The 22,294-nt window shown below is 32.9% G+C and overlaps 1 protein-coding gene across 3 annotated transcripts in view; it reads right to left on the bottom strand.

The window, feature by feature from the left end:
- Nucleotides 1-4,127: 4,127 nt before the first annotated feature.
- LOC112693095 (monocarboxylate transporter 12-B-like) overlaps nt 4,128-22,294 on the bottom strand; it is a 44,726-nt gene continuing 26,559 nt past the window's right edge. For 2 of the 3 annotated variants that reach the window (XM_025568008.1, XM_025568009.1), the window contains exons 4-8: nt 21,655-21,775; nt 21,401-21,520; nt 10,120-10,341; nt 6,119-6,404; nt 4,128-4,963 (exon numbers count right to left, since the gene is read on the bottom strand). In XM_025568008.1, coding sequence (XP_025423793.1) covers nt 4,800-4,963; nt 6,119-6,404; nt 10,120-10,341; nt 21,401-21,520; nt 21,655-21,775 — 913 coding nt within the window. In that variant the 3' untranslated portion in view covers nt 4,128-4,799. The remainder of the gene's footprint in view (nt 4,964-6,118; nt 6,405-10,119; nt 10,342-21,400; nt 21,521-21,654; nt 21,776-22,294) is intronic. The other variant, XM_025568010.1, reaches the window with a different exon arrangement.

Here is a 22,294-nt window from a genome sequence, read left to right as displayed (position 1 = left end):
TCGGATTGCAGTTTGTATTTTGTGAGCGCGAATGGTTTTTAAATTATTTTGTCTGTAATACTCGTATGCCGTATGAATTTTTTTCTAATTTTATTTTATTTTATATTTTAATATCATGAGCGTACAAGCTAAATAAATAAGTAAAAAATATTAATCTAATTACAATTACTATTATAATTGTATAGACTATTTTAGTTTTATGACAAATGTGTAACTTTTATATGATAATGCCCAAACTCTGAATTCTTTGTGTACCTAACTATTATATATCACTTTTTTCGTTTAGATAAAGTTTAACCTTTATAAAGAAATCTGTATGTATATATGAATATAATGTTTCAATAGCTGTAAGAAGAGTATAAACCTATTTGGTTCGGTATTCTAAATGTCTACGTCTACATATTTCGACTTGCATTACAGCACTGATTCGAACCAATCTCACAAAAGTTTTTTTAATTAACTGATTCCAGTAATCATTTTATTTCCCTAGAATATGACTCATACCCGAAGACACGTCCACATTACTTCATCCGATTTATTATTATGGCATAATAGTAAAACAACGCACTAATAGTAATAGTATATATTAAAACAGAATATCATGGGTTGCTCAAAAATATTAAACTACTACGTGTATAATATTTGTGAAATTTTAAATCAACCTTTGATTTAAAATAATGTACATGTTTCATTTGTTGAATGAAAAACATTGATTAATTTTAGTGGTAAAGTAGTTCGATTAGGAATGGGCTTTAAATCCGAAGATCTGAATTTTCCGAGTATCCGGATTTGATTCAGTCATATCCAGATTTGCCAAAGTATCCGAATTTATTGATTTGCTTTTTATGTAAATTATAATTATTTTTAATTTCTGGTAAAATCAATTATTTAATTATGTTGTAATTAAAATTTAACAACAAATTGATATTATGTTTTATGAATTACAGTATATTTATCATGACTCCAACAGTTTTTATAATTTATTATTAATTACCAAAACAAGTTATTAAATTGTTGAGTTTATTTTATACCTGTATGACTTATAGTGATATTATGACTGAATACCCAATTCACTCATATTTTTTACAAAACCTTAATTAGATTTATCTGAATATAAAAATGAATCATTAAAAAAAAAAGTTGAAAAATCTGGATTGCTGGGATAATCCATGCAATCTGGGTATGTCCATCACCAAGTTCAATATTTTTTCTCAAATAATAATATAAAAAGAAATTCTTGAAATTTTATTTCATGTTCGTAATAGCTAAACATATTTGTATACAAATTAGAATATAATTTACGATCAATATTTATAATAAAAACACCCAGGTACATTTATAATTATGGAGATTAAAACGATGATGAAAAACGTAACAACGTCATAGTTCTTCTAACGTATTATATTATTCTTTTTATACATAAATATCTACTTAATTTAAAAATAACCATACAGTAAAATACTTAGTAATTTTTATATCATGAAATAAAATAAAATAGAAAAATTTAAATTCTATTACACTTTTCTATTTTATTGCTAAACCATTCAAATAAAATTATCGAAAATCAATGAAAATAATATACTATAAAATAACAATTGTAATATCATCTCAGATCTCTGTGAGTTTTTGAAAGTGAAGTAAATAATGGAACCAATTATTATTATTGTTATTATTAGCAAGGTGAAATGCAAAACACAAAGATTCAGAGTTTATCCTTGATCATGTATTGTTATTTTATTGAATGCCATTCTGGTCACATACAGGTATACAATGTACATAAAATGAAATAGAATATATTTTTGAAATATTTAAAATATTTAACTTTTATGTTCAGGACGGATTTGTAAAAAATATTGCACGTATTAGCCAATCTAAATTCTAAATGTATAGAAAACATAAGGTAACAAATAACGGATCTAAAAAAAAACTTGATTTACTACAGAATGATCATACGCCTCGTTAACTATTTCATTCTAACTTTTAGTAATATTTATTATGCGTAACAATCCCGAATGAAATTAAATATAATACAATACAATCTAATTTTTCAGTCAGTTAATTTTAATCAACTGATTATTCTATAGAAAATTCGTGTTACAGACGAATTATATTATATATTATAAATAATAATTAATAAATAGTAAACGGAGTTACAACTTTAGCAAAAACAAAACTTATTGACTTATTTTATGACATATTAAACTGTATGAAAAACTATAACTGAAATAAATGGACTGATTTTAATTCATTATATTATTTTAAAGTCCATTAAATTAAAATGTCGATGGTCAATGATCAAAAATAAAGTTCTAAAATTTTGTTTATAAATAATTTGTATTTTAATATTCAGTAAAAAATAACTGATTATTTTATAAAAATATTTCTATGTTAACATAGTATTTACTTATAATTTTATATGATTCATTTTAATTTTTTTGATTAAACATTTAATATAGGTAGGCATATCTTTTCAATATTTTTATTAGTGTTGTAATTTTTCTCGGTTTTCCTTTTAATTTATAATTTATTATTCATATACATATATATATATATATAAATTTATTTATATTTTATTATCTAATATTTGTACTAATTTGAATTTACAAAAAAAAAAATATATTTTTATTAAATAATATATTTTTTTTCCAAAATCTGAAAACATATATTCTTTATTATTTAAATTTGAAAACATCTACAGTTATATTCTTATTGCATTATATTAGTTTTCATATCTTAATTATTTGTTGAATTTATAACACAAATACTAACTAAAAAATTCAATTTTTTCCATATTTTTATATTACAATACTTTACATTAAAAAGTTTAAACGATAACCGGTATTTCAAATGTTATTGTTAATTTAGTGTAATTTTTTCTGACGCATTGATTTTTATTCTAAATTATCAATTGTATCTAGTACTTGTGTTAACACCGATTATATAATTATAAACACATTTTAAGTAATCTATGGTAACAATTGAATTGCTCATTTTTAAATTAAAATTGTTAAAGTCCATATTTTTTTGTTTTAGGAAAACATTTTCTTTAGCATAGATGATACACTTTATAATACTAAAAATTTAATTTTTGATTATTTTAATGAATATTTTTTAAATGCGAGCAAATTACATATCATAATTGATGTTGGAAATATTAACCTGATTGCACATGTGGATATAATGAATGACAATTGTTAACCTTGAAAATAATGCAATTTAATACTCTTCAAGTATATGGATTACTTCAAAATCTGAGTACTTGTGTTACACAGATAATTCATGATACATTATGAGGAAAAATAAATTAATGTTCTGTTCAACTATTTTATGATTAAATATTTTAATTTTTTAAATAACAGATGTAAATATTATATTTAACAACGATAATAGTGATAATATTTATCCAAAAGGAACATTATCAAATTCATTAGATATATTTTAAAAATTACGTACTAAATATATTAAATATCTATATAACAGCTACAATATACGTTACATGCTTACATTTTATTGTTCAACGATGAGAATCGACAGACATACAAAATCAAAAATGGAAGATCGTAGTATTACAATTATACTTGAGCCAAATAAAATTAAAAAGACGAAAAAATACAATAATAATAATAATAATAATACTCTAATGATAGGCAACGACAAGTTGGTTGCTTTTTGACACGTTTCTTAAATACTAATAATATTGCTCCACAAATAATTAATCGTCGGCTATTCGAACTTCTGTTAAATAAAAAAATTATTGGCTAATACATAGTTTAATGTAATTTTAGGACAGGTGAAAAACATTAAATGAATTTGATTGTCTTACATTCTAAAATCTTATATAATTTTTTTTTCTTGTTTGAATATTTATGTGTAATTTAAAAGTTAATTTTGTACGGAGAACTTATGAGGGATAACAGATATTTTACGGTGGGTAGGGCTTGTGTACCAGACGATTTTTCAAATTGTTTATAATAATTTAATCTCAGAAAGGTATTAGTATAAGTATTAACATTACAAATATAAATAACACAACTCAAAATTCACAACATTTGGTAAAATATTATAGTAAAAATATAAATTCTATAATTTAACGAGATATTAATTTACGACATAGGTAAGAAAAAAAAATCATTAATAATAATAATAATAGTAATAATAATAATAATAATATATTAGAGGGATAATATTTTATTAACCGTCTTCGTTTAAAACCGTCAAATGTAGATGCATATAATATTTATGTTGCGTTCCAACGATTTTCACGGCGTTGTAAGTCTTCACATCCGTCGGCCAAATTCTTAAATAATATTTGTATTAAAACGTCATACGTTTTGAGTTTTATAGGAATGTTAACAATATTTAAATAACTACTTTATTTTACGTTTAACCATTCGATTTTTAAACATCGAATTCGAAAGGAATTACGTTTTTAACGACTTCCTTCGATAAATACTAAAATAAAATATTCTAGAGTATTATTTGTCATTATATTACTTTGTATATAATAATATTATTATAATATTGTAATGATAAATATTTAGAAAAAAAATTCTGAATAAAATTCGTTTCAACATTCCTTGTTAACTCAATGTATAATTTGCAAAATACTTCACTCGGGTAATGTTGACATCAGTGTCGGTTATACGATATACATCACAGAAAAGAACTCGATAAAGAATTGTCGAAACAATTCATATTACAGAGGATTACGTTTATACCTCAATACGATGAAGAATAAATCATACTATGAGACATTTCTAAGGTCTCCTATTTATATTTGAAGATAAATTTTTATATTTTTATGACCTGACACTATCCCTTTCAATTTCAAGCTGACCAGCGCCCCACAATAGACGATTTTTCGTGTATGGAATAAGCCCAATAAACACACCAGATAAAACGATCCAAAAACCAGCCAAATAAAAAGATAAGTCCCAAACACCGGTCACATCAGACACCCAACCTGAAAATAAACAAAAAACAAATGTTAATGATCAGTTATTTAGTATTGTATAGGATTATAGATATAATAAATATAATAAATGGGTCTTCAATTTGTATGAATTTTTTTTTGACAAAAAAAAAATCTCATTTAATCATCTATAAAAAATTAAAAGTCAAATAAATAACTGTCAAAATAGTGTATGAATACTAAAATTGCAAATAATTATATTCCTGTAGGGATATAAAAAAATTAATAGATTTAAACATTTTTCCGAAATAATACTTTAATTATATATTATATCAAATTGTTGGTTTGAATTGTATTTATGTTTTAATTTAAAAAAAAAAAAAAATCTGGCAACTTAGGTATAAATAATTAAATTTACACTCTCACAAATGAATTTCATTGAACTGAAACAGCAAATTTTTGTTAAATATAATGCTTACAAAGTATTTTCTTTTTTTAGGATAAGGTAAATACTTATTAAGTGAACTCTATTGTTTTAATTTTAAATCAATTTGAGTTTCAACAACTTAATTAACGTTATTATTATTTTCTTTGTTTCCAGGTCTGTCAGAAAAATATGTATCAATAATGTATAAAGTTACATTCCACTGTTTGACGTGATAAGTAACATTTTACAATGCATATCATCGTCATTACGGTGAACTATCGTTCACATCGTATTGTATAACATAGCAGAAAGTCTTGGATTCGATGCCTTGCAGGGATGACTAAATACAGAACCTGTAGCTTAGCTATAGCTGAGCAAAAAAAAAAAAAAATGATGTAAAACTATATTCTGTTTTACGGGTTCGAAAAAAATGCATTCATGCAAATCAATTGCATGGTATTTCATCGGTGGCGTAATTATTAGAGAGCAAAGTGGGACAGTGCATAAGGGCCCAAGGGCGTTAAATTGGGGGGGGGCGAGGGAGGATATGGACCCTCTGGCTTTTTCGTGTTTCCTATACAACTATCCATAACCGTACGACGCGCGTATATTTCGAATTTCCGCATAAACATGATATTAGTTGGACGGGAGGGAGGACAGGAAGGGTGGGAGGGTAGCTTATTTACCGCCCTGGGACCCTTTGCTGTTCAGCTGCGCGCTCCACTGCATCGCACGTCCAGACCGTTTACCCCAGTGTCAACCCCCCCGGCACGTTTTACCTGCCAACGGCGGTCCCAACAGGTTCCCGATGCCCTGGCACAGCAGCATCAGACCGTAGGCCGTGGTGAACCGGTCCAGCGGTATGAGCTCCACCAGTATGGCGGGCGTGAACGAGAAATTGGACGCGAAGAACAGTCCGAACGCGGCGCCGATGACGATCAACGACCAGAAGCTGCTGATGAACAGCGGCATGATGGCGCAGCAAATGCCGCAGCCCACCAAGCAGATGGCGTACACCTTGGTCACGTTCATCCACGGATAGTCGCCGGCCCAGCCCAGCAGTATCTGAAACGGAGACGCGGCACGTTAACCGTTGTCCAGCGCGCGCGCACCGGCGGATCGGGACCGGTTGGCCCGACCGACGTCCGGCCCAGTGGCTCGGCGACGCCGAACGCGCGTACCCGGGGCAGCACACGTTTCCGTCGAAAGTTTCCCTTTTCCACCGACACCCGTTTCGCGCTTGTGTTCTACGTACGTTTTCGTATTTCCGCCCAACGATATTTTTACTGATACCCGTTTCCACCGAAAAAAATTCTATTGTGTCCAGCACAATGTTATGCGTGTCGGGTGTTGATGAGGCTTTTATCGGACTCCGTGACGGATTTAGTTTTGCCGACGGGTTTTAACGTTAAAATAAAATGCGATGATTTGACCACTCCTCACCAGTACCGGAAAGGTTTAGCATTATCATATATATAAATATAGCATAGTATAATATACATGTACGTTTAAGAATCATAAACTCAAGCGCAGTACTAAAAAACGACTTTTCTCGTGTACTTTTAAGTCGATCGAATGAGATAATTAATCGAACACAAGGGGGTGGGGGGGGAGTTAGGTAAGGTTAGATTAGTCTTAACCCCTATCTGTTTTGATCCTGTAACCAACAACTAACCTATCCGTTGATATCATACGACTGTACGAGTCGTTCGGTCTGTAGATAGTGTATTTTTCATATTTATAGAAAAATAATCCGTGTACTCGTGATATAGAAATTGATCCGGCGTAAAAAAGGTTACGATCGAAATACAATTCGGCGGAAAAGGGAAAGGTACGCTTTTGGTGGAAACGTGTTACGCCCGCGTACCTTTGTGCCTCGTTTACACGTGACGAGCGCTCGGCCGACAAACTCGTCGTTTTGTAACCGAAATCGACCGACTCAGCGCCCACACACGTTTTATTCGCTGGACCGAGCGACGCACACGAGTTCACTACACGATTGCTGCTCGGTTGGCGGTGTTTAGACACGCCGAGTGCGGTCAACTTTGGTAGTGGGGTTAGTCGCACAGTGAACAGAAACGGTTTCCATTCCACTCGCTCGCTCGTATTACAGGGCCGAGTACTGTTCCCTTCAGTTCACGCGGGACAGTGCTCGGCCGAGTGCCGAGTCACGTGTAAACGAGGCATTAAGGTGATTCGGGAGGCGGGGGGCATTGGGCCTTTCGTCGTTTTCGAAAAACCGGCACTTGATGGCCGGCGGGCGTTAGGGCATTAAGTTTCCCATTTAAACGCGATCTTAAATATATTTAATGGCCGAGTAATGTCTGGACGCGGGTGGTTGAAATTTGCGCTTTCATCAAAAAGTTGTACGGAGCCGCCGGTCCGGCCTATCCGTGTAAAATACAATGCACGCGATTCGTAAAGTCTCCATTAGCTGTTAGCGTTCTTCAGCCGCACGGCCTGATACAATAGCGCATCCGCGTGCACCGAGCGAGGGGATGAAGAATTCACGTCGTGCGCGCATTTCGCGCCCGAGAACGTTGAATGCCCCGCGGACTCGAGTGTTTTGAAACCCGTTCAACGGATTACGGATGTACGCGCAATAATTATGACATAATTACATAAATACATTGTAGTTTCCTTACGTTGGGCTACGGAATAGACGATTCATATTTTTGGCAAAATATTCAACGCATTTTTAATCATATTAAATGTGCGCACGGATAACGGGCGCGTCTTAAACAGAATCCCGAATACGTCCTGTCTAATTTTAAATAGAACTGAGGTAAGTTTTCAAACTTCAAACAACTTTGTTTTGTTTCGTTGAAGTGATTGAGCATGACGATTAATTTATTTTAAATTACGATGCGATAAAAAAAAAAAAATATCATACATAAAAAATAATTATAACTGTTTATTAATTTGTTTAGTTTAATGATTTTAGCATTAATATACCATTATGACTTCCAATTGACAAAAAATCGTTGTTTTTACGAACAAAATATATGTAAATCCAAGATGGGCATAACTATACAGTTTTTACGTTTAATTCCTTTGACGAAAATTATTAGCTGTTTCAACGTTTTTTTTTTCGAGTTTCGCACTGTCACTAGAATTTTAATGCGCTATAGGTAACTGTGTGAAATTCAAATTTATTAAAAATATTTTTAATTAGTTTGTGGAGTACACCGTGGAAATTCTTTTTAACTGTGAAAGCGTCATTTAAATTGTCATTTATGAAAGCTTTTTGAAAATAGAATATAAAATATTATACACAAATGTTTAAACAATAGAATATAAATAAAGAAATAATTGGAAGGTATATTAATGCTAATATAAAATAGAAAATGTTGGTGTTTTCAATATTTGAATATTCATATAATAATTTATTTATTTATTTATTTTTTAATTTAAAAACAGTTTTCGTTGTTCTGGGTTTTAGACACTTACGATATACAAAAGGGTGTAATCCTGTAGAAACTGTTGATTGATATAAATTAGGTTCTCGGGTAATTTAGTTCATAATTTAACGGTCACTGTTCATTTGTAGCCGAAGAACAATATACAAATGTTCATAATTTGCGAGTTAAAGAAGTATTGTATAATAAATATAAATATACATATTTGTTTTTAGATATTATACTATACATCAAACTCGTAACTTAAATGTATTCACAGCAAGTAAATAATATAACTATTTAGTATTTATTATAAATATTTTTTTAAAAAAAAAAAATAAATTATACATATGATACTATTTACACCTTCGCTTTAATTATTATTTGACTTCATACAACGGCTGCATACATGGCAAAAAACGACAAGAAAAAAACAATTTTATAATTATTTTTAATTATTATTTAACGTTAGTTAAACAAATAAAAAGTAAAAAAAGTAAAACTCAAATCATCTCTCCAACACTCGCTCCACTCGCATTATTTTCTCGATCATTAACTTCCTAAATTCTCCTGGCTTCTTTATTTGAACATACAGGTATTTTTATTATTCATCAGTAAATCTGTATATTTAATTTGTATTTATATTTGTATTTTGTAATTTATTATAGCATTGTTGTAATGTATCCAACAAAGGAAAAAAATAAAATAAAAATAAAAATACAAAACAAATTAATTGTTTTGATATTTACAGTTTAGTTTTAACTTTAAATTTTTTTTTAATTGGTATTTTATGTTTAAAGGTCTGGAAATCTCAATTTTAATCTAATTTATTTGCCGATATGACAAATAAAACAGTTTTAAGTGTACGGCTATAAACGGTTGTTTAAATATTAAAATATTATAATGCCTATTATTTTATGAAATTATTTTTGTGCCTTGGACATTTCAAAAGCCCTACAATAATTATAAAATTAATACTACAAACAATTAAATTCATAGTTATGTTTAATATTTTAATACCGTTAAATGTTAAATTATTCAAACGCATGGTATAGCCTTTTAACTAATAGGAAATAATCAAAAGTTAACTTCTATTAAATATTATTATTTTTTTTACGTTTTATAAGGTTAAAATAATTAATTAACTTGTCCGGTCTCTAGGTATTTTGTTCGCAGTTTTTCTGTAACGAATACGTGTATTATTATACATCATATTTTTCTGATTTTGTTTCTGAGTATACATCTGTTCGAATAAAGAACACAAAACGCTAGTTAAATGTTCTATTTATTACCGTCGTATACTATTAAAAATGAAAATATGTCAGTTTTATTGATTTTGTGGTTTCGTTTACGGCCCTCGACGTATTACACAAGGTACGTACCATTCCAACGGTGTTCGTAGCTCCTATTGTACTGATGATGGTAGAGGCGTCAGTTTCACTCAGTCCTTGGGCCATAACGAAATCGGTAAGGTAGAAATACGGCACGATGAACCACGTGAACAACAATATTGTAGATAGGGACAGGAACAAGAAGTGCAATTCCAAAAACATACTAAAGTCCAAGATTCCGCTGAATAGCTCTTTCGCTTCAGTGTACCATTCCTAAATCAAACAAACCGTTTACGAATTAAGTAACATATATATATTTTTTCTACAGAAAATTATACATTTCATTAGGATTTTTGTGTACAATCTTGTGCCATGCAGCGACGTTTATTCTTCGGATGCGAGTAGAGTTATCGATTAAAATAAATAAATAAATAAAATATCGAACTTTTCTTGTAAAATCAATGGCTCGAGTTTTTGAATATATTTAAAACAAGCAATTGCGTACACGTGAAAAACGATCGGGTAAACAATAAATTATATAAGTCCTGGTCAGGGGCGTTTCTAGTGACCAGAATTTTTTTTTACCACGTATTTCAAATGTATTTATTTCACGTGATAATAATTTTGATAGTAGTTCTATAGTATTAGACGAATCGGCAATAGATTACATAAATAACCCTGGCATATGTTTATAATATTAAACTTAAATTGTATAAAAATATTAAGAAATAATTTTTTTCTAAATTCATTAAGATTTCGATGGGGAGGGGTTGAACACATACTCCTCCTAGGTATTCGGATCCTAGTATGAATAAATGTTTTTTTTCTTTTTTTCAGTGATCCTAACACAGTGACGACGTTATAAGTAATCACTGTTAAAATAATAAGGACTATTACAACAATTATTATATTATTATTATATTATTATTATATTAATACAACAATATTTACGTATATATTTTTTCATTCTTCATACACAGAAGATATACTGCAAACATTTATCCGAATGATTTTCCATATGCATCGCGGCCATGCGATCACCACCAAAGTACTGCAGCCAGACATTTATAATATATTCGGCGTACAGTGTTTCATATAGTATAACAGTTATCTCTATCAGAATTCACATGCGATTCCGTGCAGTCGCCATAAATGCATAATATTTTAGTTGTTTTAGTTATCATAAAATTAACTCAATTTTGCGTAGGTATTGAAACATTACGAACCTCGTAATATTCGTCAGACATCTATGCATTTTAAAGATTTTTCAAAATCCCGGATACACACAAAATCGTAAGAGCGTAGTGCACACATGTATACATTTACAATAATGTTAAAGACATAATGAGACTATTGTTGAGTTTTTTGTCCTTAATCCTACGCCGCCATCGACCACCTACATACTCTTTACTTGTCGTCTATATTCCACACATTTACACACACATACACACACGCGCGCGCGCGCACACACACACACACACACACATACACACACAACCATGCGCATACACCCTCATGCTACCGCCTACCCGACAACACCTTCCCTATCGTCGAGTAAGCATTTTAACCTGCACTGAGAAAACGAGACCAGAGCGTTTGCGCGAACGCTATCGATCGAACCGCGTTGGCTTTTGACCCGACTCAACACACTAAAACTATATACGTATACTGTGCCACCACCGTCGCCGTCGAGCGGATCGATGCGAGACGATGAAAATACGTTGGAATAGTCGAAATTCTTCGGTGAAACTATGCACTTCACGCATTTATTAAGCTATATCTCTCAGCACATATAACACTGGATGACCGAAAATATTCTCGCCGTTCCGTATACACAGCGGACCACGGGGGAATTATTTGTCCGATATTTTTTTATCGATGTACCGACGTACACATAATATATATTAGGGACGTGGGTATTGCGTGCACTATCATGTTCAGACCGGAATGGATGTGGGGAAACGGACATTTATAACTTAACCAAAAGATACGGAACTCAACTAATAATCGTGCGCTCTTCGTTAGTTTTAATCGACAATAATCATTTTTTCCATTGCGTATTAATTATTACATTGTGGATGTTCCAATAGAGGTACGGTACACAGTTATAATTATACGGTAAGCACAATTCGCTTTGGATGATAAAAAACATTTTTACCATTCAAAACGAAATTATTATCTATTGAGATATAAATAAATGTATACCACGCATATGTATACTTCGGAAAAAACGGGTTATGTGCGAATTATATTAGACGTATTTTAAATTATACGTTTAATAAATTATATTGAAACAAATTTATTGAAAATTTCAGGAGGTATATAATAATGAGAAGATTAGCAATTCATTTCAAAAACTTTGAGATTAAGATTGGCAATACTCACATTTTCAAAGTTCACCATTAGTAGTGTTATTTATTATTACATATTGAATTTGTTTACTTTCAATTGTATTATATAACTATCAATAACGAAATTCAATTTTTTCTCATTTTGTCTTACAGTAAGTTTCGTTTGACTACTGTTTGTAGCTGTTTATATTTTATTCAGTAAATAGGTATTTGTAATGGCCGAACTGACTTTTCTGTCATTGTTTTAAATTTTAAAAACTAAGGTACTTGCATTATTTTATGTGATTTGGCAGTAAGAGAACTTGTTAAATAGCAAAACAGATAATAATTACAATTGCACAAATATACGTGTCTGATAGTACACAATTAACTGAGAAATTTTTTTGTATGAACAAATAATGATAACTATTCGGAAGTTAAAAGTTTAATTAATACCCATATAGATATACTGAATTTACAAAATATTAATAATTACTATAGTACTGCCCCTAAAATATCTATGAGAATTTAAACATTTCACCAGAGGCCTTAGTATCTATAATACTCACAGCTGCTACACTAATGAAAATTTACTCAATACTCCAGGCATTCTTCTTGAAATATTTGCGTTTATATTTCCGTAATATAGAAATATTCGATGAATTCCTCGGTAGTTTATAAATACCTGGTCGTTAATTTACCCCGGGATTAAATTGTATTTAATCTATGGTTATACCAGTTTTCAGCAAGCACGTGAAAATGTTAGAATTAAGTATTTATTAGCTATGAAGTAATAAACCAAAAAAAAAAAAATAAAATAAATTAGCCTTATGTCGTACTCAATACACTTTAAATTGCATAAGACTTGTTCGATGATTTGAAATGAAAAGTGTCAAGAGTAAACGTTAAAAGTCAGAATGGACGATTCCGAAAACTAGGTTTTGTGATTATATTTTCTTTTTTATCATGAAAAATATGGTGTCATTAAAATTCGATTTTTTTTTTTCACGCAAATTCACCGTTCAACTTCATTACAAGGATTTAATTCCAACATAAATCCAATGAATAACTTAAACGACGCAATACATTATTATAACGTGTATAGTAGTTTATATTAAAGGGGGAAACTTGTTCTTATCGACGATTTGCGTTATAACATTAAAATATTAATCTCTGGCGCTCGGATCATCACGGCAAAAAAAAAAAAAAAAAAGGTGAAACGCATAATAATGACCAATATTATGTGTAAACGAATAGACATTTTACGCGATTTCAGCTGCAGTACCTAACTAATATCGGCGGAGAGGAAAAAGAACCGTTATTTATCACACAAAAGGGCTTTCTGGATGTCCGTTCGTTCGAAAAATCACATTTCCATACACCTTCCGGCCTCTACGAATCGTGTCCCATAACGTCAATTACGTTCATGTACGGATTTATTGCGTCAGCGGCTGTTTTCGTATCAACACACTGGCACGGAAAAACAAAAATCACACATTCGTGTACGAACTGGAATGGCACGTGTGTCGACGGAACACGGGCCGACCTTTCGCGATCTTTCTCGATTTCAACTGCTTAATTCGTTCTAAACAGTTGCGTGGTTCGTATTAGTACGTATTGAACGGATGAAATTATAGACGACCAACGGTCGCGTACGCGGGAAACGAGATTGTGCCAAATCCCAAAGCCGAACCGTGATGTCGCCCAAAGGTTACTTTTTAAAGGTAAACTTTTTAAAAATCTCGATTTCCGGAAGATCAGTGTCTTCTAGAAAATACGAATTTTAAACGGAACGCGTAAGATCCTAAGATCGAAGCATCGAGTGTTCGGTCCGTCAATTGTTATGTCGACAGCGCAATGCCGATATCAGAAGCGATCGATTTGCTTACGACTTTCGAAATATCTTACTGCACAGAAATACCAAATCGCGTTAGCGCCCGGTACTTGAAAACCGGCTCATATTTCGCACAGCCGCGGTGGTTAATACGCGTGCATAATAATAATACGTAATTTGAATAGGTACGCGTAAACGATGACCTATTTGTTGGCAGTTGGCGGCGCTGAGGAGGGGTCGATTGAAATGCGGCCGACGCAACAACACCCGCGGGGAGACGAAACAGATTTGATATACAACATTAACGAGAACACAATGCAGAGGAACTGGACGCGCTTTGTCCTAGCCGGTCCGCATTTTAATTGCAACACAAAAGCCCGTTTCCTATCCATACCGCGTGGATATTTTATGAGTTTTCGGACGGAAAAAAATTAAAAATAATAATAATAACGATGAGATATGAATACCATTCCGATTGCGTATTGTCGTGCGCGTATTCACGATTGTATGTGTTCGGAAAGCTAAGAATCCATCAAACCGTTAAACTACCGTCGTCCCTGTGAGCGTGTGTACACGGAGTGCGAACGTTATTCATGTTGTTGCCGAGTCGGTTCATAAATTGAAAAATTAGTGACGACGAAAGATTGCGAGCGCTCGAACGTGATTTCGCAACATATTTTAATCCGTGACGGCGAACGTAAGAATATTAACTTTTATCAGACGTGATTATATATATATATCATCCTTCGTCTTTTTTCGTAATTACTTTTTATTCCATTCACAGCCGTCACGGAGATTAGTGCATTACACCATCCTACACGAAAAAATTGCAGTTTATATCCTAGGCCAGGGGTGGCAAGCCTTTTTTGGTTCAAGAGCCAAATTTTTAATTTAAGGTTTTGAAAAATCTTTCACGTGCCCAAAGAAAATTATATTTTTTAAGAATAAAAATAAAATTACAGATTTATTATATTATTTTTATTAAATTTTTATAATTATTAGTGAAACACGAGCAGCAATTGTTTCATCGGTCAAAAATCATTTCTTTCTTTCGATTTAATTAAATTTGTTATGACGAATAAGCTTTCACAAACATAAGTTGATGACAAATATGAAAGCATTAGCAATCTTGTCATTTTAAAAATAGTATAATTATATATAATATATAATTTTTTGTGTAGAATTTTTAATAATTTCAATTTTTTGCGCGTGCTATTAAAATTTAGTCAACGTGCCATCTTTGGTATAAGTTTTCCACCCCTGTCCTAGTCGAAAGTGTTCAATGTCACGACACGCGTGTTCATTGGCATTCACTATCACTGTGTTTTATGAATATTTCTTTGAAATCAAATTTATATCGTTTTAGCATGTGTATTTGAACTAAAGGGATGCATTTCAGACCGAAAATCATTACTACGTTAAAAGGACAAAAGTACGTGAAGGTGTTCATTTACGGTTCTGCAAACATAGACGAGTACGAGTTCAGATTTAAAATGGACTTTTTATAAATCGGTTCGAACAAACGAAATGTTCGTTTAAGTGAATACGTTTATACGAATCCATTTTTCCGGAAGTCTTACATTATGTAAATTAAAATATATAAAGTTTATTTATACGATTAAAAATAACATGGGGCTGTTTAATTCAAACATATCATGTTTGTTAAACTTTTTTTTCGTGTAGCAAACACTAAACCACATAGTATTATATTTATTCCCTAAGAATTTTTACGACATCCTGCTGAATGTACATTTGTATTCTCTTATTTATTCAATCGTATTCTATTATGATCGTAAATTTATAGCATGGAATTCTCGAGTGTATGGAAAATGTAATGTTGTATTTACTCCCCCTAGGTACGAAGAACATGTATGTTTTATTTATTTTTACCTTAAATTGTTCGTTGATTCAAAATCTATAAATAAACACCGTAAGGTGCTGATCTTAATTATTATATAATAAGTATTAAAAAGTTTTGTGATCATTTTTCGAACTGTTTAAAAATCATTTGCTGTTGTGGTCATTAGATGAGTATGTCATTAAATTATATGATGAATACAGTTTATTTTTAGAATTAAAAACATTACGCTTTCGTAATTGTTGACGATTTCAAAAATCATCAAAATCGGTGTAAATTAAAAAGCTAGCATGACAATATGAGTAAAAATAATGTACTTAAAATAATTTTTTTCGAGATATTTAATGATTTTAATTAGATAATATAAATATTCAAAAACTTAAATGAAAATTATTTTACAGTTTTAGTTTTTTGTAACCAACAAAGATATTGGATCACAATGAAAATGCAGTTGTACAAATATAAGAGAGAAAAAAACCGTAGTGGTTGGCCACATACGAGTTATTTGTGGCTATCATCACAGGTATGAAATATTAATTTAGTACGTTAAAAAATAAAAAAATAAATTCGTCAGTCCAAAGCACGAATAACATAATACAAACGTAGAACGTTTTATAATACATTTTAACGTATAGTTATTTATTTACGATCAGGGTGTCAGCGACAATGTTACGCAACTGTTTTCAAAGGTGAAGATAACAAAAGTTAAAAATTATAATTTAGAGACGAACGCATAAAACGCTGTACGCATACGTTTAAAGTAGATTTGTCCATGATTTATTTATTTATTACATCGACGTTAACGACTTCTCTGGCCTCGGGGACCATTAGGACTACCTACGAAATACGACATATTTTTAATTCATATCGCGTTGACAGTAATTAAACTGCATATTATTATTTGTGTTGTTGCCGCGTCTAGGCCGAGCGCGCGCCGGACATCAGGACGACGGTTGATAGCGCAACTGTTGTCGCTGTGGCCGCCGCACACCTCTACATAAGACAAACCAACACGATTATGCGGTGACGGGTTATGTTATGGAGATATTGCCGTCGCTCAATAGTTCATGCGTAGCCTATGCGTTCGGCGTCGGTGTGCAGATGTTCCCCACAAGCGAAACCGTTTAATTTCAACTCTGCCTTGCGTTTATTTTTCGTACACGAATTTAAAAGCGCACCGCGCAAATCTTCAGTTCGGTTTTCTACTCGCAAAAGCCGCGATGACGATAAAAACATGATCTTACGGACATCCCTCCCGAAGGTATTGCGTAAGCATCGGTGTTGGGAAACCGAGCTCCGCTTGGAACCTGCATTCTACCAGCGCGTAATCGTGTGCCGTCACGCGCGTACGAAATACCGTCATAACCCGAACTCATCGCGTTTACCGGCTGCATCAGTGGCCAACGCAATGTCAGACGACGATAAAATGTTAAATATTCGTGCGACGGCCGACGACTAGTTTATATTATTATTTTCTCTCGATCTATCTCTGATACGAGGCTTTCGTCGCGTCCGACGTTTGGCCGAATTCCGATCGGGAATTATAAATATTGTATTGGCACATAATCGCGGGGTCCGAATTAGCTTGCTACGCGGGTAACGGCGAGTAACTCCGAACAGCGAGCGGGTCGCCAAAAAACGATTCGCAACGAACGCAGCCGGTAGCACCATTAATCTTTATATAAAACGTCCGCGACAAGGCCAACACTTCCAGTGGGTGACCCTAAAATGCGGACGTTCGCGCGCTCGCACGCGCACACACCGTGATTTTAACACGTTTCGCGCGCGCGTTGACGACGCGTTGCTGTGCGCGTACGGCCAAGAGTCGTCCGGAGAAAAACGAATTCTGTCCAACACACCGGGGCGGCTCAGATCGCGAACGTTGTGGTCCGCTCAACTACCGAAAAGTTTGGGGCCGGGTGTCGTTTCAACAGGTGGACACTCGGCCCTGGCATCCGGCAGCGGTGGGTGATGTAAAATCGGGTAAGTTTCCGTACCTGATATGACACTTTGGTAGGTGGGTGGGCTTGAACCACTAACCGAGAAATGTCAAGTCGCCTATGCCAACACGCACGGCTAAACACGTACACGCACCTGTATCAGACGTTACGCGCAGATGTGTCTTGCACGTTTATCGGCACGTGTCCAACCGGTACGCTTGTGTCGCGCGGAGACCTGTAACCGTGTTTCAATCTCGAAACCGATCGACGTTAGCCGAACGCGTGAAATGGGTAGATGGTAGGGACGAAATAATGACCTCGGCATTGCGGGACGTTGGAAATGAAGTCGTGGTCCCTCGAAATCCGTTTCATCACGACCTCCGACGACCGACACTAGCGTTTATCTAACGCGGAGCATACACTCCGTTTCGCCGGGTTTCGGTGGACCCGACCGAATGAAATGTACGATAACGTTACAATTCAATTCGATCGGCTTTAGAAGTGTACAATAACAGTTACTACCGTTGTCGAATGTTCTTGTGAGGTAATATTTTACACGTTTTCACGTTTCCTGACGGGGTGCCACGCGGTTACAATGTAGCAAAATTGTTAACAATTTATTCGCGTTCGAAGAGAGATAATGTGGTATGAGTAGTAATCAGCGATCAATACGCATCAAAACTTTTTTAGATTTTTCTTTGGTTTTGGTAAACTTATACGTGAACAATACACAAACACGACCGAATGCTGAGGGCAGGGAAATCATCATCTCACGACCACTCCCGTGCGTTATATATTTGGTGGTATACATATGTGCTTTCGACTCGAAAAGTCAATAACAAAGTACTGAAAATACGATGTACAGAAAACCTGGTGTGAAACAAAAGATCGAAACCCATTTGGTCGGCAGAATTTTGGCTCAAATATAAAATGGCTGACACATTAAAATGTCGAAAAATTCTGTTGACCAACATACGTGGTTTTTTAAAAAAATGAATAAAATAAGAAAAAAATAAATCTATTATATGATATAATATTAATTAGTACGATTTTTTTGAATTATTTTCTCTACAAATACATTGCTACCCTTGAAATATATTTTTAAACGTTACAATAATCAGAAAATTGTATTTTTTTTTTTGTGAATACGTTTTTCAAATTTCCAGTAAAAGCATATTTTTGTTGTTTATTTTTAACATGGCATAACTAAAATTATAACCAGATATAGTAGATGACAACCTTTTTTATAACTGAAATATTTTTTTACAATCTTATTTTAGTTAATGTATTAGCATGTTAGTATGTGTTAATCACATTTTACGTCGATAGAAACCGTATGAGATATATAATAATTAGCTGTATAAGAAAATAATAAATTTTGTGGTAAACATTTTGGAATTTTCGATCATGACATAATGTTGTACAGGTCACACTTAATATTCGTTGGTTAATTTGTTTTTCGACCTCTATTGGTCTGACAAAAAGACTGCAAGTGTATTCGATTCGGCGCACAATTAAATTGGCTAGTGAAATTGTTCGATTAATACATTTTTGTCGGCCCTATGAATTTGGTAAAAAATTTGCGTTTTATCCAAATCGGTCAGTCGTTCATAACATGTATTGTGTAATAATCGAATTCTTGTCGAAGATATACGTCGTATAAACGTTTCAGTAAATTAATATCTATTATTCGTTTATTACGCATATTTTTTAAGCAAACCGCAAACGCCGCCTGGAAATTTTAATCTAATAAAAGTACAATAAACCCAGTACATTCCGAAAAACTTATTAAATATAATATTATGAAAATCCTAGTAGAGCACGACCACCGAACAAGCGTTATTCGGTCTTGCCGATTTCAAGAAGAATTACCATACTATTGGATTTCAAATACCTTCCTCGGTTCAAATGAGGCGACCAATACGTGTCTGTGGAAAACTCTCGCCGCGTTTCAACGCACATGCGAAAGGATATCCGGGATCCCTGGTCGCACTGATGCGCGCGTATGTGTGTGTGTGTGTGTGTGTGTGTGTGTGTGTGTGTGTGTGCGTGCGCGCACAAAAACGAGTTCTAGCCATAGCTGCGACGTCCTATATAATATTGGTACACACGTCACGTCCGGCCGTTATCCACGCGTTATACCTATTTCGTCTCGTCCGCAAGTTAAAACATAACTTGCGGTTCAAAAAGTGCATTTGTTCACCAGTATACACATTTCAAAAGTCTAATCGCCGCACAACTATTATAATTTTCGCTTTTTGATTCGTTCCGAGAGAAATCGCGATGGATGTATGTACGTATGATTGTGCGCGTGCGTGCGCAAATGTAAAATTCACGCAGTCGTGTATCCGTATCGATTTTCGTAATTGCGAGCGTCGTTTACACAAACGCTGCGAATGATGGCTGCGCGCAGTTACATTTTCCCCGTGAGATATTAAAATATGAAAAATAATCGCATACGAGCGCCCGTATAATATTACGAACTGTGTATAAAACCCGACGAGGATTTCTGCAGTAAATTTCGTTTTAATTAAAACGCCGAAACATTTATAATATAATCTATATACATAACTCCATGTGTCGTGAAAACGATATTTCATTTTGTATTAAAACGCGAACGATTATTTTTTAACCGTAAAATCTTGTTAAAAATTGTTATCAAGCACAGCATTAGTATTGTGTACGTTCAGCGAATGACATTACAATGTATGTCCATCCATTGCAGTCAAACATGCAAGTCCTCCGTTCGTAGGACATTATTATGTTTTATTATTACGACTCCGAGAATCGTTGTTAAATGGATATCCATCCAAGCATATGCATTGCAATGGCGTGTATCAATGGTTATAATTATTCCTTTCAGGATTTCCATTTTTAAACATATCAGTGTACGCATGAATATTTATAATTTTATCGTATCCCATGGTGTATGTTAAACGTGTTAAAAGACATCGAAGGAGAAAAGAGTTTAGTCTACAAAGCAAATTAGAAATATGCGTAATATCGTTAATGAAATAAGAAAGACTTCGAAAAATGGTGTTTGTAAAGAAAAAATTGGCATTTTCACGAGGAGATAAATGGTTTGGTTGATAATAAAATCTTGAAAAGTGAAACCATATAATTTCTTAATATACAGTTTATTGGTAGCATATGATAAATCGTATTTCTGACAGTAGTGTATTTAATATGAAGTGATAAAAATATAGTTATTGAAACGTACTTTGATAGTGTTGGTAGATGTTTATTTATTTCCTTTTATATTTTCAAAAAATGCTTTTGGATATATTCAAGACGAGTGTAATCATTATTCATGCTAAATGCACTTATTAAAAACTTTTCCCCGATAAGCCGAAACTGTATCCTATCTTACCTTTTTCAACGTTTTCGGATGAAAATATGACCTTTTCCGCCTAACTCGACGTACCGTATTCACGCGTTTACTCGATAACTGATTAATTACTTTGACAAAACTATCCCTGTGAGAGAACATCTGTAAAAATGTATGTATATGTGGTATATTTTCGTTGCTCATACAATCTCCAACGTAATACACCCTGCGGTCGTCCTGGTCTAAAAGAAGATGGATGCGGCACACAAACCGTTAAAAAAAAATAATATACTTACGGAATCGGGTTCACTAGCAACTGTTAACGTGGAGTTATTGTTATATATGTCAGGACACGAAGATGCTTTCTGGGAATTCTTTTGAATATTCAATATAGCACCCTTGTACATCACCGAGCTCCTGAAATACATTTTATTTTCGTTACTCAACATTCAGCGATTAATGTAATCGCAAAGAATTATCTGCGTCGCAGCGAACAATTTATTTTTTTATCAATTTCCACTACTCTCAACCTTATTGGACCTCGTAAAATGATGATAAATTAGGAACCACGGTGATTATTATTTTCTGCACAAAAAGGTTTATGTATTCTACATCCATGGGCATTCATAAATTACACAACGTGCATGGGATTTTGCCAAAATTTACGGTACATAATTTATGAATGATCTTTAAACTAAATTCATATTTATAAATGCTAAATGGTTCATTGACTAAAAACTAATGATTATAGATAAGTAAAAATGTTAATTCTACATAAAACCTTACTATTTTAGTCATATTAAACATATTGAAGGAAAACTACTTTAAAATTATTTGTAATTTTTTTTTTTTTTTAAACTAATACTTTTGATGAATAAACATAACCTATAGGATCATGCATTTTTATATATATAAAAACTAATTAAATACTAATTG

This window comes from Sipha flava, unplaced genomic scaffold, assembly GCF_003268045.1.
Source record: "Sipha flava isolate LNK unplaced genomic scaffold, YSA_version1 80_pilon_pilon, whole genome shotgun sequence".
NCBI classification, from domain to species: Eukaryota; Metazoa; Arthropoda; class Insecta; order Hemiptera; family Aphididae; genus Sipha; species Sipha flava.
The sequence above is the reverse complement of the archived record's forward strand: the minus strand, read 5'-3'. Positions and strand labels throughout refer to the sequence as shown.